This window comes from Saccostrea cucullata, unplaced genomic scaffold, assembly GCF_032062105.1.
Source record: "Saccostrea cucullata isolate Sc308-1 unplaced genomic scaffold, CSIRO_AGI_Scuc_v1 ctg3685, whole genome shotgun sequence".
Classification (NCBI taxonomy): domain Eukaryota; kingdom Metazoa; phylum Mollusca; class Bivalvia; order Ostreida; family Ostreidae; genus Saccostrea; species Saccostrea cuccullata.
Genome location: NW_026919080.1, coordinates 61,349 through 84,701, shown reverse-complemented (window position 1 = coordinate 84,701; position 23,353 = coordinate 61,349). Strand labels below are relative to the sequence as shown.

Below are 23,353 nucleotides of genomic sequence, written 5' to 3'. Positions count from 1 at the left end.
TGTGATTTCTCCGGGTGTGGTAGGGCTATCGTGTTTTCAGGTACATTTTCTGCCACAACCCTCTCCGCGTCTGCTTCGGAATTCGCGCGATGTGTCTCCTGGAGTGACATGAGACGGTTGTACTTCTCGTAAGGTATCAGCACAGATTTCTGCATCACGTCCACCATTTTTTTAGGAAAGGTTTTACGATTTTTAACAAGGTTGCGATGCCGAGCTGGTTTCTTTTTAAGTAACCTCCTTTTATTCTTTTAACCGACTTCTTGTCGCCTAGTACGAGGAGAAAAGATTTATATTTTTTAAGAGCTTTTTTCTCTTCTGGATTCAGTAAAATAACACTATGGATGACGTTCGCGGCTATTTCACCCAACACGTTTCTCTGGTGATGGAACTTAAAATCAATTTTCTTTGTGCGGGATTTGACTGAAGCAAAAATTCTAAAAAATGTCTCTGTTGTCTGACAGCAGAAGTCATCATTAATATCTTATACCAAAGGTCAACATTTATTCTTATAAACATGTGTATACTGTAGGGTCCTCTCCCGGAAATATATCTGTTCTGAGTCTAAATTTATCTTCGCCTCGTGGTGACGTGTCCACCACCAGGTAACCGAAGGGACGCTTAGTTGCATCTTTGTACGCCTCCACCAAGAGATTAGAACATCCCGGATATAACTGTCGACCCAACATTGAAATTTGCGATGCATCTCTGGCATTTTTCATCAGTATCAAATAGTAGGTATTTAAAGCTATGGTTCTTGACTTTGAACCTTTCGGAAATAAATTTTGTGTAATGAATACTACACTGAGACGTCGGTGGTGACAGCCTTGAGTAAACAAAAGTTCCATGTCGGCATCTCTGACTACTCGATGCATTAAATCGTCCAGCACAATTAGCGTATGTTGTCGATCAGAGGTCAGTTCCTCTATTTCTTTGTTTGTGGGAACCCCGTGATGTAATCTCAAGTTAGAAAATCGCTGCTCCATTTCGTCAAAAAGAGGTTGATGAATACCGTAACAATACAAAATTTTTTTAGGAGGCTCACCACCATACATTTCATTCAAATCAGTCAACAAGCGGTAAACAAATCGCGTCTTACCACTTTCTGTTTGACCGCTTATACACATACTCGAACACGGTTGAAATGGAATAGACATGTTGTAGATTTAAGTCTTATATCCGAGTATCATTAACCTTCTTATATTTTTTCCGTTTTTAAAGAGGGGTTAGGTAATATGTAACCTATTGCACTGCTAAGTAAGGAAATCCACAGTTCAGAGGAACCGTTCTTTAGAGATAAGTTAACAATTGAGGTAATGATGATGATATACACCACAATCATTTGACAAAAGTAGACAATTTCAGATTTGGGAATTTTATTTCCCATTAAACACCACGACTCTGTTGACGAGCTGGAAGTTCTCTCCATGTTAAATAAAATGCTTTTGAATATAAAGATACTGAACCCTTCTTATGACCTTGTCTTGAGATAAATGACAAAACGTTAATTACACCAAAAATCTTTATTGTGTATACAAGTATATACGTATGTAAATATATACGATAAATGAATTTTGAGTTAAAATTCGGTAACAGTATAAATACATGAGAAATAATAATGAAAAAAAAAATACATGTAGATGTATATATTGAACACGGATACTTCAAAATAAACGAGTAATATTTTTTTAACCACATTTAAGTCAAGTACATAAACAATCATTCAACGTACATAAATAATTACCAAATTTTACAGAAGAAGCGAAAATATTAGATAAACTTTCTTATCACATCCAAGAGATGAAACGATGCAACGTTATGGACCCCCCTTTCCAGTGCAACACAAACTTTACAAAAAAGAAAGTATATACAATCTCTTCGAACAACAGTGTCATGCAACAAATAATGTCAATTACTCGCTTTCCGCGAGCATGTGTACTAGTTCGAGATCAAAGTCATCTATTTCAGTTTCATATTCCTTTTTGCTTTTTACAGGACATAACTCGAAATCTAATGGTTCAGTGCTAACTCCGTCATTTAAAACTTTTCTCTTACAGTAAAAATAAGTCAAACCATTCCTTATTTGACGATACGTATACACACTGTTGTTTCTAAGTTTGAATCCCATATTTGTTCCAGTTCCCACTTTTTGAGTTTTTAATACATCTCTGAATAAGGCGAGGGGAGCTTTAAGTCTTTTCTTTGAAATTCCCTTGCAAGAGAACTTTAGTTTCGTTACCAAACGTGGTTTGATAACTTGAAATTTTCTAAACCTACATTTCTTTGCGCGTCTAAGTAGTCGCTGCGCTACAATCAATTGACTGGAACGTTTCTTCTGCGTACGCGTAGAGACGATGTAAGTCTTCGAACATAAACCTATCAGTTCGTCACCTTCAAATTCAATTTTGAAGAGTCCAGGCGTTCTACGATCGAACTTTGCGTGTCTCTCGCAACAAGTGCGAGGAAACCAATGCCGATCGCAGTCCGCCTCGATCTCTAAAGTGTCGACACAGTGACCTTTGAGACTGTGATCGTAAATCTGTCGCAATTCAGGTTTAATCACAGACTCAAAGGTGGGTCCCGAAATGGCCATGTAGGCAGTGTCGGTGTCCATCTCGCAGTATTCAAAGTCTGCACGGTTTACAAATCTATCCATGAAGTCATTGTAAAACTGTAACATGTGCAGTTTTGCATACTGCAAGATAAAGTAACCGATCTGAATGGGTAAATTCAGTTTTAATTTTTTCTTATTTTTTTCAATTTCGAAAAGCTCTTCCTCGTCGAAAAGCGTAGATAATTTCTTAAAAGTGGGTTCGTTTGTCTCCATCATGGCCTTTCCTTCGCCGCGCACGAATTTGACGGTTTGAAACTTTTCCTGGTCCATAATTGTGGATCCGAATGCACTATTTCCTTCAAGTTTACGCGTATCCGCAATTATGGATTTCGTCGGGTCTACGTCGCCTTGACGTCGCGCGTCGCTTACATCGCGAACGAAGTTCTTAAAACATCTCTGAGGTGTATATTCTACAGTCTGGTAGATTTTGGTAATCTCCAGACCGTGCTCTATATACCAGCGCAGTAAAGGCGTAGCTATTAACAGTTGTCGCGCTCTCATGCCTCCTACCAGAAGACGACGAGGTTTCGTACTCAGATTAAACCGTTTCGCATGGTTTTGCATGTGCGAGCCTATGGCGTCAAATGGAATGTCCGTGGTACAAAAGAGAGGACTCATCTCTGAGAAATACTCGAATGGTGTCATACTCGGGTGTTTGAAGTGATCGGGCCAAGCCTCTGGAACCCGAATGTCACATTCTACCATGCCAAATAACTTGCCGCTCAAAACTTCTCTAATGACATCATCATGTGTCATGGGACCTTGACCTGTAGGTTGCTTTCTCGAGTTGACGAATGTTTTCAACTGAAGGTTAGTGCGAATGTTGTTACGGAAAGTACACTCGCGCATTTCAACAACCTTGTAACCTTGTTTTCTGAGGTAACTCGTTGCAAGTTTGGTTTTATTTTGTCTCATTTCTAAGAGTTTGTCGTTTTTGACATGACGAGTCAACCAACAACGATGTCCATGCCAGTAACATCCATGAAACTGCAGCACCGTGTTAGTCTCCTCGTCGTAGCCGTCAACAGGAAAGCGGCCAATTTTTTTTTCTTTACCTGAATTCAGCTTATGTTTGATGGCTTTATATTTCCCACAGTGAGACAACCAATCTAACCAATCATATGCAGTGGTATATTTATCTCGTTTCTGAGGTTTGAATTTATCGAGCATGCGCCTACGCACGAAAGCACCGACGGGCATTTCTTTTCCTATACAGTATAGGTATAGCGCATTGGCGTCAAAGCCGATAATTCGACCACATGGCTTTTGTGGATTACCACGAATAAATGACCTTTTTGTTTCATGGTAGCGTTTGAAAATAATGCTCGGTCCTCCTATAATATTCTGCTTGATCGTGTCGTACAGATCTTCATTTTCACGATCGAACAAAGCAAAACTGGCCCCCTCTTTCGTACCACTTTCAAATAACATTCGACGCGCAAGACCCGGTACAGATATACTACATTTAAATATGTCAATACCGCGCTCGAAATAATATTGCTGTAAATTCTTCACCGCTTGCACGAAAGGTTCGACGTCGAGATTGTTGTACCATACGAGGAAATCGCGAAACGTTGTCATTTTCTTCTCGTCCCACACTCTTTGACAGAAGGCATATTCTTCGTCGGTAATGTTGGCGTTTTTGAGACTTGAATAAAAGGCCTCGTGAGGTGGAAGTCGGTCGTAACGAAGTTTGCCTATATCATCGAAAAATTCGTATGGGAAAAAACCCTTACTCTCTTGAACATCGAATGCTCTTAAAAACCTCGAATAATTTATACCAGGGCTCAGATATTGAGAGAGGTCTAAAAACTTAAAAGTGTTTGTGCTGATGCACGAATAAGCATTATTGCGTTTGACAACAAATGCGCCGTTTTCGTCGAGTCGGAGGTGTTTGACGATGTAACTCTTAATTAAATTAATATCGTATTTGGCCGAATTGAAACCAATGCAGATCATTTGTTCGCAATAACTTTCAAATTCTTCTTTTAATTTTTTGGAAAGTTTTTTTTCTTCATTTACCATTTTATGAATTTCCTCATCGTCTCCGATGCACTCGAGTGCGTCTTCACTAATTCTCTCGTCAAACACCGAGTCCTCGAGGGCGCTAAATACATCAGTAAACTTTTGTTTGGTTAACTCGGTTGCTCTCTGAGCGATTGTTGTCATGTTCTCTAGCATTTTTTCAACAAGAGAATCAATGTTTGATTCAACAATGCATAGGGGTTCGGTGTGGTCTTCTACATTTGAACAGATGCTTACGGATACGGGAACGTGTTGTTCCGTATATTGAAGACTTGCACTGTTTTGACCATCATCAGCTGATACAAGCATAGATTCAAAGTCGTAAACTAAAAACCATTCATACAAACGATCACTGGGATTAACAGTGATACCGTATTGTTCTAATTTATCAAAAATTGTGTTTGGGGTAGAATAAAACCCTCCTGGAAATTGTCTCTTTGTTTTATTCTTGCACACTCGCTGATGTTTTTTCAAGTTTTTCAAATACCCAAAATGACGATGACAAGTTTTGCACTGAAATTTTTTGGCGTAAGTGTCGAATTTCGTAATGTATGACAAATGATGTTCGAAGAGATTTAAGTAAATATCATTTGAATATTTACATTTTGATTTGTAAATAACATGTGCAGAACCATCATCTAGCAAAGAAAATACGTTGACATTGATTTCGAAACATTTTTCGAAATAGACTAGCTGATCTAAAGTAATACCAGAAAATGTTTTTGAATTTGAATTTATGTCTTTGTTTTGTCTTTTGTTAAAGGAGACCCATTTTTGAAATAGCTCTTGGGTTTGTCTCTCCAACAAAGACCAATCTTTATTCAGGTGATATGCTAAACAGCGGAAAGCACAAAGGTTGTCTTTATATACATAACCTTTCTTATTCGTTGTCATTGAAATGAGTGATTTTGATTGACTGATGTGTTTAGGCACAGTAACTCTACCGTTTCCCAAAACAAAATTCAAATGATATGTGACGATGCGGACATTTGTGATCAGAAATGGTTTCCACTTTGTATCGGGACGCTGACGCAAAATATAATCAGTGATGTTTAATTGCTGCATGCGATGCTGTAAACGTTTTAAATGAATTCTTCTCGATACGTAATGGGGCGTTGAAATACCTCTTGATTGTGATAAGGTTTAAAATACCGATATTCACCTGTTTCGGTGTTTTTCAATATTAAACCAAATTCTAAATTTAAACGGAAGGCATTTTGTTGACGGTCATAAATTTCGTTTCCTGCTTGCATAATTTCGGAAACGGTGAAATGATTATCAATAGGAAAGTTGTATACACTATAAACATTTCCTTCCTGGTGTCTTCTCAGGATTAAAGAGGCATTCGTCTCGTATACATCCTTTAATTGTTCATCAATTCTTTCGCATTCCCCCCATGGTGGAGACCCATTCCCCCAGGGTCTGGGTTGTAACAGACCTGCTCCTATTTGAACATGGACATTCATCTGATGAACTTACAATGTTCGTCGACAATCAAATCTTTGATGACATGTTCGACACGTATAGCCAAAAGAAGCATCCTAAATGAGAATTAAAAAAAAATAAACTTCATTGTAGCAAAATACTAGTATAGATTAATCATCAATTTCGTAAAGTGCGAGTTAAATTTTTTTTTTATAATTATTTTACCTTCGTTGCGTGGTCTTGTTTTTGTTGTGTTGATGAATTTGATGATCTTTGCTCATTGTTCTAAATGAAAAAAAAAATCAAGATTATGTGATGAACGAATCATGAATACAAATTTTAAGAGATTGTTACCTCACTGCAGACTTGTATAGATATAATAGATAAAAAAAAATTATAATTTTGAAAACTAACAAACCTCAAAGCTGTTGTCTTGAGCTGATGTCGAAGGGATTGAAGGATCGTTGTTCTGCTTTAATTTAAAAAAGACCAGTAAAAATATATTTAAGAAAAAAAAAATACTATGAATATAATATAAAAAAGACCCAAAAAAAAATAATTGTCATAAATTACCACAGATCCGTTGCTTTTGTTTCGTTGCATTGACGTCGTAGATGTTGTTGGAAAATTGCTCTAATTAAATAAATGTGTGAAAGAATTAGAAAGAGAGATAAGATGTGACCTTTTTTTGTTACTATTCTTTTTATTTTAAACAGCATTTTTTTCATAATAATTATATCATTATAAAGTTTTGAATGCTGAATCCAAAAAATGACAAACTCGGGATATTAATTAAGATGTCTGGATCATTCTGCTATTCGATATTTTTAAGTGATTGTTTCCCGTGTTGAAGGGAAGTAACTGGAATAATCTTTAAAAAATCCCGGATGATGATGTGTAAAAAAGGAATATAGATGTACACGTGTACTGCTTTTCCAGACGGATTAATTACAAATACTGTATTTGTTTTATATGTAAAGAGTAAAAAAGGGGATTTTTTAGTCTATCAAAGCATATAAATAAGCCTGCGCTCAATGTATTTTTCACTTCCTAACTTGTACCTATAATATTAACATTGAGAAGGACAGAAAATATGGCAGGAAGAAAAGGTGGAAGTGTAAGTATTTAAACATATTTTATGAATTATATAGAAGTTTTTTTTTTCAAGATTATTTTCATCTTCCTGCGATGTCATCTAATATGTGAAGCGAAAAAACTATCTATTAGGGGAATTCTTTACAACAGATGTAATGCAAAAATGTTTAGTGAAAGAATAAGAATGTTTTAAGTCATGGACGCTAAGGGACAATAACTCTCATGTACATGTATCCTCATTCATACATTTTCTTTGTTGTATATTTAATGTAAATGGTGTCATGGATATTCACAATTCAATCATGTTTATAAAGTAGACATTAATTTCAAACCTTCCGCATCAAAATACTGTATTTGAACTAATTTTAACACATTTTTTGAAAAAAAAAAAAAAAGAGAGAGAGAGAAAAAAAAGAGAGAGAGAGAGAAAAAAAGAGTGTTCACTCAAATAAATGTTTTTAAATACCGACATACTTTTAATGATACCTATAATATCTTATAAAAATATAATAACCTATTATTAGTTATATTTTAACTATATTTATTGAAAATAATGATTTTCTACTTTGAACTATTTTGAGGATGAAAACATCCCAACAAGTAAAAAGAATCATAATCAAATGCTAAGTTCGTTACACTAATATTTACTGTCAAATTCAATGTTAAGCGAATGAGTGGTACATGTACATGTAAAGCTATATCAGCAAACTTTATTTAAGTAAACACCTTTCATTATTTATTCGTTTCAATTTCAGACCAATGATGTGTGGCTCAATTCCAGAGTCATTGTCATAGATTCAACCCCTAGAGGACCTAGGTTTCGCCAGGTTTGTTTTTATCAATTTGAATTTTTTCTAATCTCTATTTTTAAAATTGTAAATATTCTACGATCAATCAAGAAATTTAATATATAAACTATCGATTGAACAACAAATGTTAATGAATGACAAACGCATTCATGAAAATTATGTTAATAAAAAATGTAAATATGCATTTTTTTGTAGGTGAGGAGACGAATTGACTTTTCTTCGGAGGCTGGGGACGGCGCATGCGTGAACCTCCAAACACCTTCAGCGTCCCCCCAAATTCCTGCAGATACGGTACATATATCTTATATTTTAATTAACAACAATTTTCAAAATGTGGTACTATACCTTGCATGTCTGCTGGTGTCTTTGATACTTTCTCTCCTCCAAGTATTCAGTGCAGCAGTTATCACACTTAAATAATTTATCCTTATGCTCCTTGCGAACATGTAATGTGCGATGCGATGAAAACTTAAAAGTATAGTCACAGTAAAAGCATTTAAATTCTGCTTTGCACACTCTAACATGTCGATCGTAATTGTCTTTACGATTTAGTACCTTTTCACAAATATCGCAACGAAAACTATTTGTTTTTTCGTGTTCATTTTTACAATGTCGATTGTAATTAGAAACAGTACTAAAGGACTTGTTACATATAGCACAAAATGTCTGCATAATTCACAGTCATTCTTTCAAATGAGTACATTTTCCTCAGTCTTATATAGTACATCATTAGTCATACACATGTATTACATTATTTTACATGGATAATCTTTTTCCGGGTTATGACTGAATTCCGGGTTATGACTGAATTCATCATGTGTTATCCGAAAGTAAACAGTGACGGATCCAGGGACGGCGCACCGGAATAACATTTCTTATATGTAAAAAAATGTGTCAGCTTCCGAGGGATTCACCCCGAACCCCCATCAGGACCGTGGCCTTAATAGCCCTACCGGGGAGGAGGGGGGGGGGCTTCATTACAACCCCCCGCTCCCTACCTTTTACTGTACCCTCTCGTTGCGAAATTCCTGGATCCGACACTAATTAATGTATTTCATGTAAGGTCATCTTTAAAATTGTTTGACTGTGCTTTCCCGACCAACTCAATTTCCCTACGTTCCAGATAAAACGAAATATATATTATTTTTCTTTATTCCTTTTATCTTGTCAACAAATATTTAAAAAAAAAAATTGAGTCGGGAAAGCACAAGTAAACATTATTTTAAGGATGATCTAACCATGAACTTCTAGAGGACCTGTTTTATAAAAAAAGAACTTACGACTACGACCAAATTTAATTCTGCTAATAACTTCTCTTTTTTGTGCTCGTAGTCATAAATTTTTTCTTTAGAAAATACAGGCCTCAGTTTACTTTCCTTTGTTTTATACATCCTTAAGTTTTCTAGTCCTTTTCATTATAATATCATTTATCTTTTCCAGACCATCCAGGAGGAGGTATTCACCCGCGCCTGCAGAGACTCGAAGAAAGTCTGGAGGCGCTGAGAAAGGAGGTGGCAGGAAGGAGAATCCTCCGGAAGTTAAATGTTTGTCATTTTTGTGAAAATTAAAATGTTTTAAGTTTCAACCTGTCTTTTTTTTTCAATTCTGTAAACGGTTGAAACAGACTGTAGCAATTGTACTGAAAATTTACAAAAGAACCACTGACACAATAATACAAAAATTACAAATAATTCAAATATTTATATTTCGTTTATTAGATACATAATTTCAGAAAAAAATCAACAAGTTTATGAAAAAATATCTTTACAAGTACAAATCAATATGACAGTCTGATGGGTGGGCGCCTCTGCCTCGTTGAGCGTCTGAGTGGCGCTGGTTGGGGCGCTGGCATGACTGGGGGAGGTGTGGGGGCTCGCACGAGTACTTCACGGCCTCTTCTCTTTACACAAACCGTTAGAATGATCACTAAAAAAAAAGTTAATCACACTTGAAATCCCGCATGACAACTGCATCGAATTCTGTAAGGGATTGAGATTCGAGATCCACCCGTCTCCTCTGGCACCTTCTTTTAACCATAAAAACGATCATCCCCATGAATATAAGTATCACTACACCCGTCCCTCCAAGGATAACATATATCCAAGGTGTGTCTAAATAAACAAAGGGTGACTTTAGAAACAACTTCTATGTAATAGTAATTTAAATAATCCTTTATACTATTTATTCAAATTTATTTATTTTTTAATTCAAAACTTACTGAAGGTAAAAGCTGCCAATTCAACAGGTCTTAGGGTGGTCATTGCTACGTCTTTGGGTTCACTGATGTCCTGGGCGTTCTGAAAAAAAGAGATAGAAACATAAATTTCAATTTTTAATTTACTTTTTTAATTTTGTTAAAATAACATCGATTCAATTGAAAATTCTTAACGATATATTTCCCTTACAAGTTTTCTTTTGAGAATTAAAATTATTGTTTTTTTTATGACATAGATAACAAAATTAAATATATATATAAAAAAAAATATAATTACCTGACAAGTGCGGGAGCCTATGCGGACCGTCGTCCAGGGGTTTGCTGATATGTCGTTGCAACTGGCTTGTTGGTCGTGGATGATCAGCCTGGTCAGTGCCGGATAGTCTTTAATGTGTATCTCTCCTATGGCCCTCTCCAGGATGAGGACGTTGGCCATGACGTAGTTCCCCCCTTCAAACTCCCTCCAGTCTCGACACTGCACTACCCCCTCTGTCACCCCGCACCGCGCATCAACTTGTATCACCAGAATAGCAATCAACATGAACATCGTGCCTCTTGAAGTCTTCGAATTTAGAATTAAGATGGCGATTTTTTTCCTTCATCTCTTATATAATAAATAATGACACATTCCAATTAGGGGTGGAATGGTCATTTAAATTACGAAGTCATGATTGTTTTCCCCCCAAAATAAATTCTAACAGTTGATAACTAAGGGTATAATTGTTTTTAGAATAATAGTGGGGAAAAAAAATTGGATATAATGTACAAACATAGTTTTTAAAACTAATAAAAGATGTTCATCATCCCTGATTAGTAAAATGGAACTAGTCCTTGACCAGTGGAAGTGTCCATATTGGTAAAGTTGCCCCAAGGTTAAGAAAAATAATCATTTACAAAGAAAAATGATTAATTAACGATTAAAAAATGTCATAAATATTAAAACAATAAATCTTAGTTGTATGTTACTTAAATTATTTGATTCCGTAGAAGTTCAAAGTCAGCTAGTTGAAGAATTCCATTCCTTTGCCCCCCTTGAGAAAGTCGAGTCACCCAGGCGCTAGCGGCGCCTTTGATGCTTCTCGAAGACTGTCCCCTCGCGTAGCGGACCAGCTGCACGATGGGGACATTACGCAATGTGTATATACGTCTGTAGTAGGAATGATTATACACGATTCTTAGTTAGCACAGCCTTGAATCGAGTTTGCTGAACATTACGACTTTATTCTCGTAAAAGTATTACGTTTTATTTATTCAAAAAATAGTAAATCGTGAGATTGTATATAAATTAACACTGATTTTACTGAATAAAAGTATTCTTATTACGTTTTTTTTTTTAAAAGATGGTTTTTTAGTAGCCCTTAAACCTCGATTGTATTCTAAGACTTAATTCTTTAATGTGAATATACAAACATCGAGAGATAAACACAGTTAAAGAAAAGATTAATTAATTGTAGGTTTTTTTCTTTGACCCCCTCCCTTCCCATTATGTATGATCAAACGCGAGTTAAAAAATAAACATATTAGACACCTCCAATGGCCAAGGAGAAGTAAAAAAATATTATATATATATATATATATATATATATATATATATATATATATTCAAAAAATTATTTTTCCTTGGTATAGGGATAAAATAAAATCCAAATTCAAATGATAAACTCAAACTTTTATCTAAAGCGCTTTCGCCCCATGCGGGCTCATCAGTAGATTTGAAATTGTAAACAAGTTACATTATGACGTCATTCTCGTGACGTTATGTAGGCAACGTTAAACATAATGACTGTGACGTAATAGTAATATAAAGTACAGTTCATATATATATATAAAATGTACATAATAAAATAATTTGATATAAATTCCATTTAACAGTTCAATTTTGGTTTAAACAGATTTATAAAATATTGTTCTTTTCCGTAAAAAAAGGAAAAGGTAACGTCAAACTTCATTCCGTTTTTAAAAATAATGGTTTGTCCGGTTTTTAAAACCCCCCCCCCCCCCCTGATTGCTTTAAAGAAATTGTGATTGAAGCAGGTTAGAACAAAAGGGACGTGATGTCTAATAGTACGTAATTCGTTAATATATATATATATATATATATATATATATATATATATATATATATATATATATATATATATATATCAATATAGTGTAATAAATATACTCTTAAAAAGGAAAAGTTAGAATGACCCCCTCCCCCCCCCATTGCTTTACTGAAACTTAAATTGAAGCAGCGTCTGAAAGAGAGAAAAAAATAACGACAAAATTTTAAAAGGGAAACATCTATTTCACGCTTCTGTACACCAATTAACAATCATAATAATTTACCAGGTGTTGTTGTGCTCCTGCAGAGAGGACAGCCAAGGGACTTCTTTAGTCGCCGAAAACATGGCATGCAACACGCTATTTTCTTACATGTGTAGCATATATAGGACACATTTCGCTCCTCACAGCAAAGTCTACATTCAAAATAGGTAATCGGGAATCTTGCATACATGTAACCCCACCTCACCTCTCCAGTTTTGTTGTTCATGATTTTGAGGGAGGGGGGGATTCGTATAGAGTGAGGGTTCAGTACTGGACGAGTTTTAATAAAAGACTTTTTATAAGAAATCTGTTTAGTTTGTTATTACGCTGATTTACTCAAGTACTACACGGGTGGTCAGTTTGAGAAGGTGTAATAACATCCTTCTTCTTTGATAAAACACAACAATTCCATTGTAACAAATGAAGTGATAGTTTTGAGTTATTTACAAAGAGACCTTAATAGATTTATCTGTGTAAATAATGTCTGTGGGTTAATTAACGTGTTTTCTTTTTCATTCACTGACACTACATGTATCGTCTACTGAAACAACACATCAATAGAGGTAATCCACATTTACTTAAAACTTCACTTTTTTTATTTCCCCAATAATCCATACAACTTCATTGTTTATAATCCCTTTTTTTATTCCCTAAATTCCTCATTACAAACAATGATTTTTTTTTTTTAAATGATGTTATTTGGTTTGGAGCAAAATGAAATTTAAAAAAAAAAAAAACATTATTTGAATTTTTTTAATCAATACATATCATTTATAAAATCAGTCACCAAGCGATCATTAGCATGCGTATTTAAATCATAAAAGTCATGTACAATGGTATTCATGGAACGTCCTTTAATTCTTTGTAAGATGAAATAGATACAGTATTGTCCACACAAAGAAGATTTCTCGGACTGGATTCTGGAATCGATATATTTATATCTCGGTCCATTGAATATTAGAATACTTTGAAATCTCCTATGATAATGTTCCGGGGGATTTCCGAGGGAATCAAAGAACTCCATAGATCCTTTTGAGGGAAAATGAAAAACGACCCAATGTAAACCTTTTCCTCCGCATTCATCTGTATTTACGATCCAAAATTGGTGCTTTTTTGCAACAGCAGGTAGGTCGTCGCTGCATACGACTTGAACGTCGTATGATGATAAATAATGTTTCAATTCGTAATTGTTCATTTGAATATAATGCTCCTAGACTGATCAATGTGGAGAACCTGTGGGAATTTTCCGTACAATATTAAAGTCACACTCTCGGGAAGGGGTAAAGCGAATTTTAATTCCAAGCGACAATGACCTTTCCGCTTCGTATTAAAGTCGATGTAGGGATTAATATTCAAGACATATAAAGCATTTCCAATGGGATATTCCCCTCGCTCTACACTAACGTGCTCTCTACCTTGAAGCAGGGTTTGGTAAGCTTCCAAGTACGCGCCTGAGTCGTAATTCGGTTGTATAGGTTTAGAGGGAAGTGATTGCCCGTCAACGTAGAAAGCTACAAAGTTACAATTAAAATGTTGAAAGTTATAAGGAGATTTCTTATAGTCTCCGTTAAAGGCGCTACTGGACACCATTCCCAGAATGAGCGTAGACGGAACTTCTCCTTGAAATACGTCGTCCATGGTCAAACTGAATTCTCCCTTAGCGATAGAAGCAATTTTTAAATTAGAAAACAAGTAGGGATACACGGCAGGGGACTTCTCCAACATTTTCACATGCGCCATGGTAAGGGCGGGATTAGGTCGCTGAATGCAGAGTTTAAAACTGGCATCGATAATTTGTATTTTGTAATCTTTACCCTCAGCTGATTTTAATCTAAATGAATCCTTACTTGGCCATAGTTTTAGGGAAAGCGCGACCCCGTTCAAAACCAAACGATCTTGTTGAAAAATATCTACGTGTAAGGGACCTTCCAAGTCCAAAATTTTTCCACCTTTGGTAAACTGATATCTTTGAAATAAACCGATGTTTATCCCTTTGATCGGGTCCGTATCGTCGGGATCAGAGGTGTCTTTAAAGTAGAGCTGAGACTGACGGACTTCGTAGTTTTCGGAGGATGTAGATAGTAAGGTATCGATGTAGGCCTTGTAGGGATAATTCGTTCCCAGCTGTGACACTGGAGTCTGCTGCAGACCTGTGTCCACTTGAGAAAAGATGCTGTGTAGAGGTAAGTTAGTCAAACCAACGGCATTCTCTTCGGTGATGGGGGTGTTCAGCGGACTTAGTATTCTTAGCTTAACTTTTAAGCGACTGTTCTGAAGGTCCATGTATCCGGTGGAGAGAGGTGGAATGTTGAACTCCAAAGCAGAATACTCAGAAATTTGATTGATAGGTCTAAACTCTACCCATTCTCTTGTAAGTATGGTCGTGTCCGTCGGCGGAGGTTCAAAGATGGAGAGCTGGGTCAGATGGTTTTCGTTCATGATTAATCGTCGAATTGGGTGGTCAGCTTTGGCTTCTTAGTTCTAGGTTTAGCAGGTCTTCCCGGTGGACGATACATTTCTCGCTTTCTTATAAATTTTCGCTTTTTCGGTGAGGAGTTGTCGTTTTCACGTTCCAGTTCCGATTTAGCCATTTCGATTGCCTGAGCTACTGGGGTCACTAATTTAACGGAAGGGTGATGGTCTCTGGAAGGAGTTTCATTTCGGTGTTGCGAGCCGCTCCCCACAATGTACCTCCCTTTATAATCCGGACGAACCCTGCCAGCGGAAATGTCTTCAAAATGCTTTATCCATTTATTAAAATCGGGAACGTAAGGAACCCATTGCATTTTATCGTAGTCGTACACCTCTACTGAGCCCATGGTTTCTTTTTCCGCAAACACAAGACACACGCAAACGATTCAATACTTGTTGGAATAGGTCTTAACTGTTCGTTTCTTATAAAAACTCTGATGTTACGAAAGTCTTGTTTAGATATATCAAAGTAGAAGGGAGGGTTATAAGACTCCTTAATGTCCTTTGCTACATCGCAAGCTCGCAGAACCGGTATCATATTATTTCGAACATAACTGTCTTCAACTATATCGCAACATACGTACACTCGAGATACCGCATTTTCTTTGGACAGACGAATGTTTACCTCTAAAAGTGCGCACTCCCAAGAACCGGTCAATATGTATTGCTTAGGTAGAGTAACGATAAAATCATCGGGAGTATTAGAGGGATGAAAATTTGACGAGTCTTTCCCGTCCAAAAATAAATACACAGTCATGTTTTAAAGCGAATCGTGGCTCTTCTCTCTTATAACTTAAGATTCTCTGTCTCTCAAAATACGAATGAGTATTCTCGCTAAGTAATAATCTCTCAAAAATCTTGGAATCAGTTCGCAGTGAGAGAGTAGTGTCTCTTTTTTTCTTGCAATTGAAATCCTCGGACTGATCAATTGTCTCATAACAAGCCGCCAACGCCGGAAATGAGAGCGATCGCGAGGTAAGATCGGAACATGTCCTTGCAGCAAGTGAGCCACGACATCGCAAAGAGCTAAAATTTGTCGATCGTTTGCACTAGGAATCATAGTGCGCTGTTGACTGCGGTTAGCTTGTCTGAGAACTCTCAGAAAATTGGCATTCTGCATTATATTAGATTGCTCCATTCTTTTATTTTTTTTTTAAAAGTAAATTCAATGCTATGATTAAGTTTTATTAATTATTATATTTTATATACCACATAATTAACTCTTCTTATAATGTTTTAATGACGATCTGGGTATGTAGCTGTTAAATTTTTTAGGCCACCCCCACCATTTGACTAAAGCCTGATTTCCTTTATATCGCAACACCTTCTCGATTCTATACATGGCGTCTCTGTCGATGAGTACTTTTTGTAATTCTCCTTCGTAAAATGTCCCTTTTATGTCTTCGCCATCTATGTCCTGTAATTGATAAAGGGGTATTCTCTGTTTGACCATGCGCGATTTAACGACGAAGTATTCACCTGTCCATCTCTCATCGTATTCTCGATCAAATGGTTGTCTCAGATGAGAAATGCGAACTCTATCGCCGACTTTAAAATGAAAACGCAAAGGTCCAGATATATTTATTTCTGATTTTTTAACTTTACTTCTGGGAGCATGATCGTACATGTTCATCCATATAGATGCTTCGTCCTTCTTTTTCACTTGTTCGGGCGCCATTTTGATGGTTCGGTGATAGGTGGCGTTGTAACTCTTTGTGACATTAGCTAAGACATCGATCCATCGATGAGTCTGATTTTGAGTCATGTATCGACTCAATTTTGATTTTATAGTTTTAATACCTCTTTCGGCAACGTTTGCTTTCTTTTCGTTTTGAGAACAGAAATGAGACACACCCTTTTCTTTTAAAAGCTTCTGAACATCTCTATTCATGAATTCGGAACCTTTGTCGGTTCGTATTTTCTTGGGCTTGTTAGTTTTTGACAATAAAGAGGCTAACGCGCGTGACATCTCGCTACCTTTGGTGGATTTTAAAGCGACTGTCCAGGCATATTTCGAAAATACATCAATGACAAAAAGAAAGTAACCAAATCCATCGTTTTCTTTGCGATACGAGTTCAATACGGCCGTGTCAGCATCCCACTGATAACCAATCTCTGGAACGACTACTCGCACACGTTTAAATTTTCTATTAATCTGTCTATGTAGAGTAAATGTTTCCTGTTTTTGTAACCAGTTCTTGATTTTTGTTCGACTGAGAACATATTTTCCCTCTTTTCGCACGGCACGATATAATTTTTCCAACCCCCCAAATGACCCTGGATGCTTTGGGTTGTAATAAACGGACTCTAAATATTTCTCGTACGACATGTCTCTATCAAACATTAAAAGAAAGTGTTCTTATAAACACATCTCGATTTCTAAAATTGTTGGAAATACTACGTTGTCTAAATCTTTCAATCTCTTGATACCGGTGATAAGGACTGTTCCTCGCAAATGACAGGTGAAATGAATACCTTCTCGTCGTAACATGACAGCGGGAAACAACTCCGGGTCGTATGAAAAATTCAAACTTTTAGACAAGGAACTTGCGTCCACTTTTCCAGATAATTTGTGGCAAGCAGACGCAGTGACTAGTCGTACGTTTTGCAAACGTACATCGTATCCGAGTTTCTGTATGACGCGTGCATACTTTCTCAGTCTTTTTAGACCTTGACTGAAACTTTCACAAGGACCATTACAATTTATTTTCCCATTGGAAAATATTAAACAATTTCCTCCGATTTTCCTATTCTGGTAAATTACACCCGGAAAGGACCTAGGGTCGTAACGTACATTAATTAACTGTTGAGTCAAAAAGTTGAGATTTAGTACACAGTTCATTTCTCCCTGATAAACCACGTTAGTCAGCCTCATGTTGAAATCATAAAATGATAAATACCCTTTCCGAGTTGTAATTTTTATGAGCATATCCTGATGATGTAATATGATTATATAACAAATCGGAAACATGTTTAACAATAACACAGATCATACAACAAAAAAGAAATCATGTTTAACAACTTCATTTATTGACATGTTAAAGAATATAACTACATTTTACAGTACAAGCTCATATAATATGTGATATATCGACAAAGATTTTAATGCAAAACGATTCATAATGAAAGGGAAACAATACTGATAAAACATACAAATAATTCTAGAAATATTTATATTACAATATTCATGCTAATTATTGTTCTTTAAAAAAGTTTTTTTTTTCCATTCACCGTTTCTTTTCACCAATTCGTATAATTCAGCGGGTTACAGGTAGGGCACTGGAGCAGGCCTAATTGATTCAAATGATCATCGCGCATGAAACATGGAACGAGTGAATCAAATTCGGGAATAGCTTTCCCTATTTCAGTCACATGAGACTTCAACTTTCTGTACTCGATCGGGCGAAGACAAAGTCCCTTTTTCGTTGGAGCGAGTGGTTCTTGACCTACTGGTTGCCAGTACTGACGAATGTCCACACATGGATTGTCCTTTTTAATTGTGCAAAAAACGTTGGATCCCATGTGGTAATTTAACTCTTCATTCTTGTTCAAAGCGTTATCAATCATATCTAAAGCCATTGTCCATGTTTTAAAAATGTCTGGTTTTAAACTTATTCCCTTACTGCTTGGATATCGATCTGATTCCCATTCGCGTAGATCTACTCTGTATTCGTCGTCTTTCGTCGTGTATACCTCCACGAAACGTCCATTTTCTAACGATAACTTACAGCAAGAGGAAAACATGTTGTCGCCGTGAATGCTTTAAAGTAAATGATGAAATTACAAAAAAACCCTTTTCGGATATCACGCCGGAATAGCGTCATATCCGATTCATAATGTATTCATCTTGCTAGACCGGAATTGATGAGTTCATCCGGACATGCAAACACTGTGTGTTAATGCTGACTAGTACAATATTTTGTTTACGGGTGTAATCGTTTTCCGGTCTGAAAACATGGATTTCCATTTATGTTACTCGATATAAGTTTTAAATGTTTCTTGAGCACTAAATCAATCATTGGGGTTATTCTCTCGATTCGTGTCTTAAACCGACATCTGTCTACAGCTAACATCATCCACTCTCCTTTACGGTTCTCGTAAGGAATGTTAATTATTATCACTTCATTTAAAAATCTTACACACTTTTTCATCTTTATCAAAATCAATTTTTTTATCACCAATTCATTAATTAACCACAAAAACACAGACTAAACCATTTGTTTTCCGGAAAGACTTCTTCAAATGATTTAATCTAGGTTACATGTCGTAGTATTAATCCTAATCATTGATTACGACTACCCCCTTTTCAGCTCTAATTACCTTCCTGTTTGCTACGTCACGATCCTCAATCGTACCGATCCTCAAAGTGGGCTATAATGTCCCCCTCTATACTACTACGGACACTAACATGTGAAGACCGGGAGTATAGGGGAGGGTGGTTGTGGTTTCCTTGAAGAGCAACTTACATGTATTTGTGCTTTGAAATAACCCATTATTTTCGTTTAATTTAATGTTGAGGCAAATATTTATATCATAAAAGAGCTCCCATTCATTGTCCTAGTGTAACTATAAAAGTCAGCCAGCCTTACTCGCAAAAGTCTAGCTTCAATCCTTCAACTCAAAGGTCAAGGTCAAAACTATTGGTACCCAAAGAAAAGTCTTGCATGTATCACGAGGAATACACCTGTGAAGTATGAATTCCTTACAACCCAACCATTCAAAAGTGATGACTAAGGTTATTTTTTAATATTATGCAAAAGGGGGTCATAATCAAAGATAGTGAGGTAAAATGTGTTTGTACTCAATAGATATCTTAAAGCAAGAAACACGTATTTGAAACATGAAATCTAAAGCTCCATCTAATCAACAATAACGTTATGGCCAAGGATATAGTTTTTAGACAAGTATAATAAATGACAAATATAGTTATAGACAAACAATGTCCCAATGTCTTCGATTTCACGGGCATAAAAATAATCGAAACTTTCATTTATCAATATCATTTCTTTTATTTTACTTTCAAATTGTTGTAAACAAGTAGAGCTTTTTTAAAAAGCTTACCGTCTATAGCAACAATCTTAAACAGTAAACTGATCTACACCTATCAGGCCGTATAATTCTTTTGAATTTTGTATTTTGACATTAGATTTTTTCTGGCATTAGCCCTACCACGGTTGTCGCTCGGTCATCTCCGTAAATTTTGACTGGCCAAGAGCTTTCGGCAAACCTCGGCTGATTCCCTTCTTTAAACAAGAAAGGGGAAAAGAATAATAACAAATTGTAAGGCGCCTGCAAGCTATAAAAATCAAATTTTATTTTATAATGAAATTAAAGAGACCTTTCTATTTGTTGCTATAAAAATACTATGTTATTAAGAATTAATTACTGTTGATTTTGCTGTTCGTTTTATCATTTTTGTAAGATTGGAAATCTTGCAAAATTCTTAAGTCGTACGACAATTAAATCATCAGAAAGTTATCTCCCTTGCCTTGAACAGCATTTCAACCAAGGAAATAATTGAAAATTTTCTCATCATGCAATTTCTACCAATCACAAAAGAGAGGAAGTGCATAGTCCGAAGACCTTTAAAATTTCAACTATACCAAGCTATTCCAAGGAAGACGGTAATAAGGATTTCTTACCTGACAAAACGCACTCGAATTTTCCTAAAGGTTTGTGGATGCATTTTTCATTTATTTGACAGGGTGATCCGGCACATGACTCTGCGAGAACCTGATTATTATTTTCAAAAAAGAGAGATATTTTTTTCAACATATGAAATAACATAAAATTATGAACCTGAAAATAATTGACATATTAGATACATATGTACCTGGAGAAGTAAATCTATTGTTAATTTAAAAATGGAAATCCCCCCCCCCCTTTGTCATGAAAATTTTGAATATACCGGGTGGCAGTAAATACACAATTTACAATATGACATATTTTGTTTACATCAGTTTAATTTTTAAGAAAATCACAGGGCGAGATTTGTATTGAAACTTTACCTTAGCCTTGTTTTTTCGTACCCAGTTAAATATACAACATGACATCTTTTTCTATGTTTAGAATGAGAATACAAAGATATTTACCTCATCCCAGTTCTCTATGTCAGTGTATAACCAGCCCGCGGCTTTTCTGTAAAGTGCTGGTCGAGTTACGTTTCTTCTAAAGTTTATTTCACAAAAGTTGGCGCCTTTATAATAATTGACCGACCTACACCTCTTTGTTCTCAGACACTCTTCAACACAGTCCAGTATGCTATAGTTCACGTAAGATTCTATCATTCCATAGAGAAGTCTGTAGCCAAATTGTATGGAAGAATATCCAGCTTTTATATCTCCTTGGCAACATAAGAGAATACTAAGGATTATGAATACAGTTTTTTGATATTTGAAGATTTTCATGACTCCTGCCAAGCAAAAGCCACGTTTATGAAAGTTAGACGACGTTAAGTTGTTTATTATCCTCTCGGTGGATATGGAAGCATCAGACCTCTAAATTTTCTTTCATTCAAATGCAGTGTTTAACGATTTTTTCCACTTAATTTATACAGAGTATTTAATCATTATTAACAATCTAACACTTTCATAAATTAAAAATAAGTGTATATTGATCTTCAACTGCAGAAGAATGGCTGAAAATATTTACATCGTTCTCTATGGGTTTGTTTTAAAGTAGACTGCGTTAAATGTCGCAATGGAATAGTTGAAATAACATTTAACCTTAAAAATAAAACATATGCAACTGGAAAAAATATCAGGAAGAGAAGGAGCATGCTCATTGAAGAGTTTCATCTTATTGTTTGAAGGAAATAACACATTCAAAAGCATGACAATTGAATTTAGAAGTTCATCATATTGTCGATTTAAACCTATTTTCCCTGTGCGTATTTAAATTAAAAAAAAATTACATTTAAAGCTTAGATAACGTCTTAAGGAAAAGCAAAAGACACGAACTGTCTCTTTTTTAATATATGCACGAAGATATTAAACAAAACGAAAAAAACAATAAAGAGACAAATTCAAATGAAATCAAGATGTTTTATTATTATGTTCCCCAAACGAAGTTGGGGAACATATTGTTTTTACTCTGTTTCTTCTTATTATTATTTTTCTTCTTCCTGGGCACTTTTTTGTCCGCGAATGATCTCGTAAACTACACATCCGACAAAGGTGAAATGTTTTTAGGGTCAGTAGACATGTTATGTAGATTTGTGGAACGAAGGTCATTTTGTGCGCACGTGCTTGCAAGAGCGCGCACGTGCAACACGAGAAATGATCAATATAATAAATGTAAGCGTAACTTTTTACATTTTTGATGAAATGCTTTGAAACTCATAACATTAGGATATATTAGTAGCACAGACACTATGACATGGTCAAAATAGCAAGATCTCACGCGCATGCACGTGCGCTTCGCTCTGATTGGCTGAAACTAAAGTCTCAATATCTTTCTTGTTTTTTGACAAAATCCTTTGAAATTTTGAACTTTGCCATGCAGTAAGATATTCTACAACATGATATATAGTATATAGCAATTTTCATAAAAACACGTGCATGCACGTGCGCTGCAATCTGATTGGCTCAAACTTTAAATAGCTATAACTCACTTGGTTTTCAACCAAACAGGATGGGATTTGGAACATAGATAAATATAATGGACTTCTACAAGAAGGTATGGTCACCATGCACATGCATACACGTGCGTGTACTTGGGGTGCAATCTGATTGGCTGAAACTTAAAACAGCTATAACTTCCTTGGTTTTCAACCAAACGGGGTGTGATTTAGAACATAGATAGATGTAATGAACTTCTACAATAAGGTATGGTCACCATGCTCATGTATGCCCGTACATGCACGTGAAATGAGTACAATCAAAAATATACTTGAATGAGCGTATTTTTAATACTTTTTGATTAAATACTTTAATATTTAGTATATTGAAATATATAGATTGTGTAGACTAGATGATATGATCATTACGCACATGCATTCACATGCAATGCTAAAATTTGATTGAACTTGGTACACTTCTGGGTAAAATTTGTTAATGTCTCAAATGCAGAGTTTGTCTTATTTAATGAAGCTTACAGGAAATATGGCACCAAAAGGGATTTGGGGAGCGTTTGGGGAACATCTGTAACGGTCCCCGTTACAATTAGCACTAGTTAAAATATTAAAAATAAAATATAAGAAAAGACATCCTGCAAAAAATGTTCCTTATAATTGGAAACGTATTTACTTTTTCTATTAATATATAATAAGGAATTACGATTACTAGTGACATTTACTTGTATTTTTACATTGGAAGATCTTATTATCGTCTACTAGGATCTTTTATCTTATACAGCGCCTTTACATATTACAATTAAACGCTTTCTCCCCTT

General features: G+C 35.6%; 3 protein-coding genes across 3 annotated transcripts in view; 1 reads left to right on the top strand and 2 right to left on the bottom strand.

Annotated features, from left to right (window-relative positions):
* LOC134279022 (ficolin-2-like) overlaps positions 1-23,353 on the bottom strand; it is a 108,214-nt gene that overhangs the window by 24,964 nt on the left and 59,897 nt on the right. The gene's annotated exons all lie outside the window — the stretch shown is intronic.
* LOC134279016 (uncharacterized) lies at positions 6,827-9,550 on the top strand. The gene is made up of 4 exons (XM_062761332.1): positions 6,827-7,178; positions 7,912-7,983; positions 8,161-8,256; positions 9,406-9,550. Exons 1-4 carry the CDS (start codon positions 7,155-7,157, stop codon positions 9,466-9,468), a joined length of 255 nt encoding a protein of 84 aa, XP_062617316.1. The 5' UTR covers positions 6,827-7,154; the 3' UTR covers positions 9,469-9,550.
* On the bottom strand, positions 9,763-11,408 carry LOC134279008 (uncharacterized). The gene is made up of 3 exons (XM_062761320.1): positions 10,458-11,408; positions 10,184-10,262; positions 9,763-10,076 (listed from the first exon to the last, which is right to left on the bottom strand). Exons 1-3 carry the CDS (start codon positions 10,725-10,727, stop codon positions 9,904-9,906), a joined length of 522 nt encoding a protein of 173 aa, XP_062617304.1. The 5' UTR covers positions 10,728-11,408; the 3' UTR covers positions 9,763-9,903.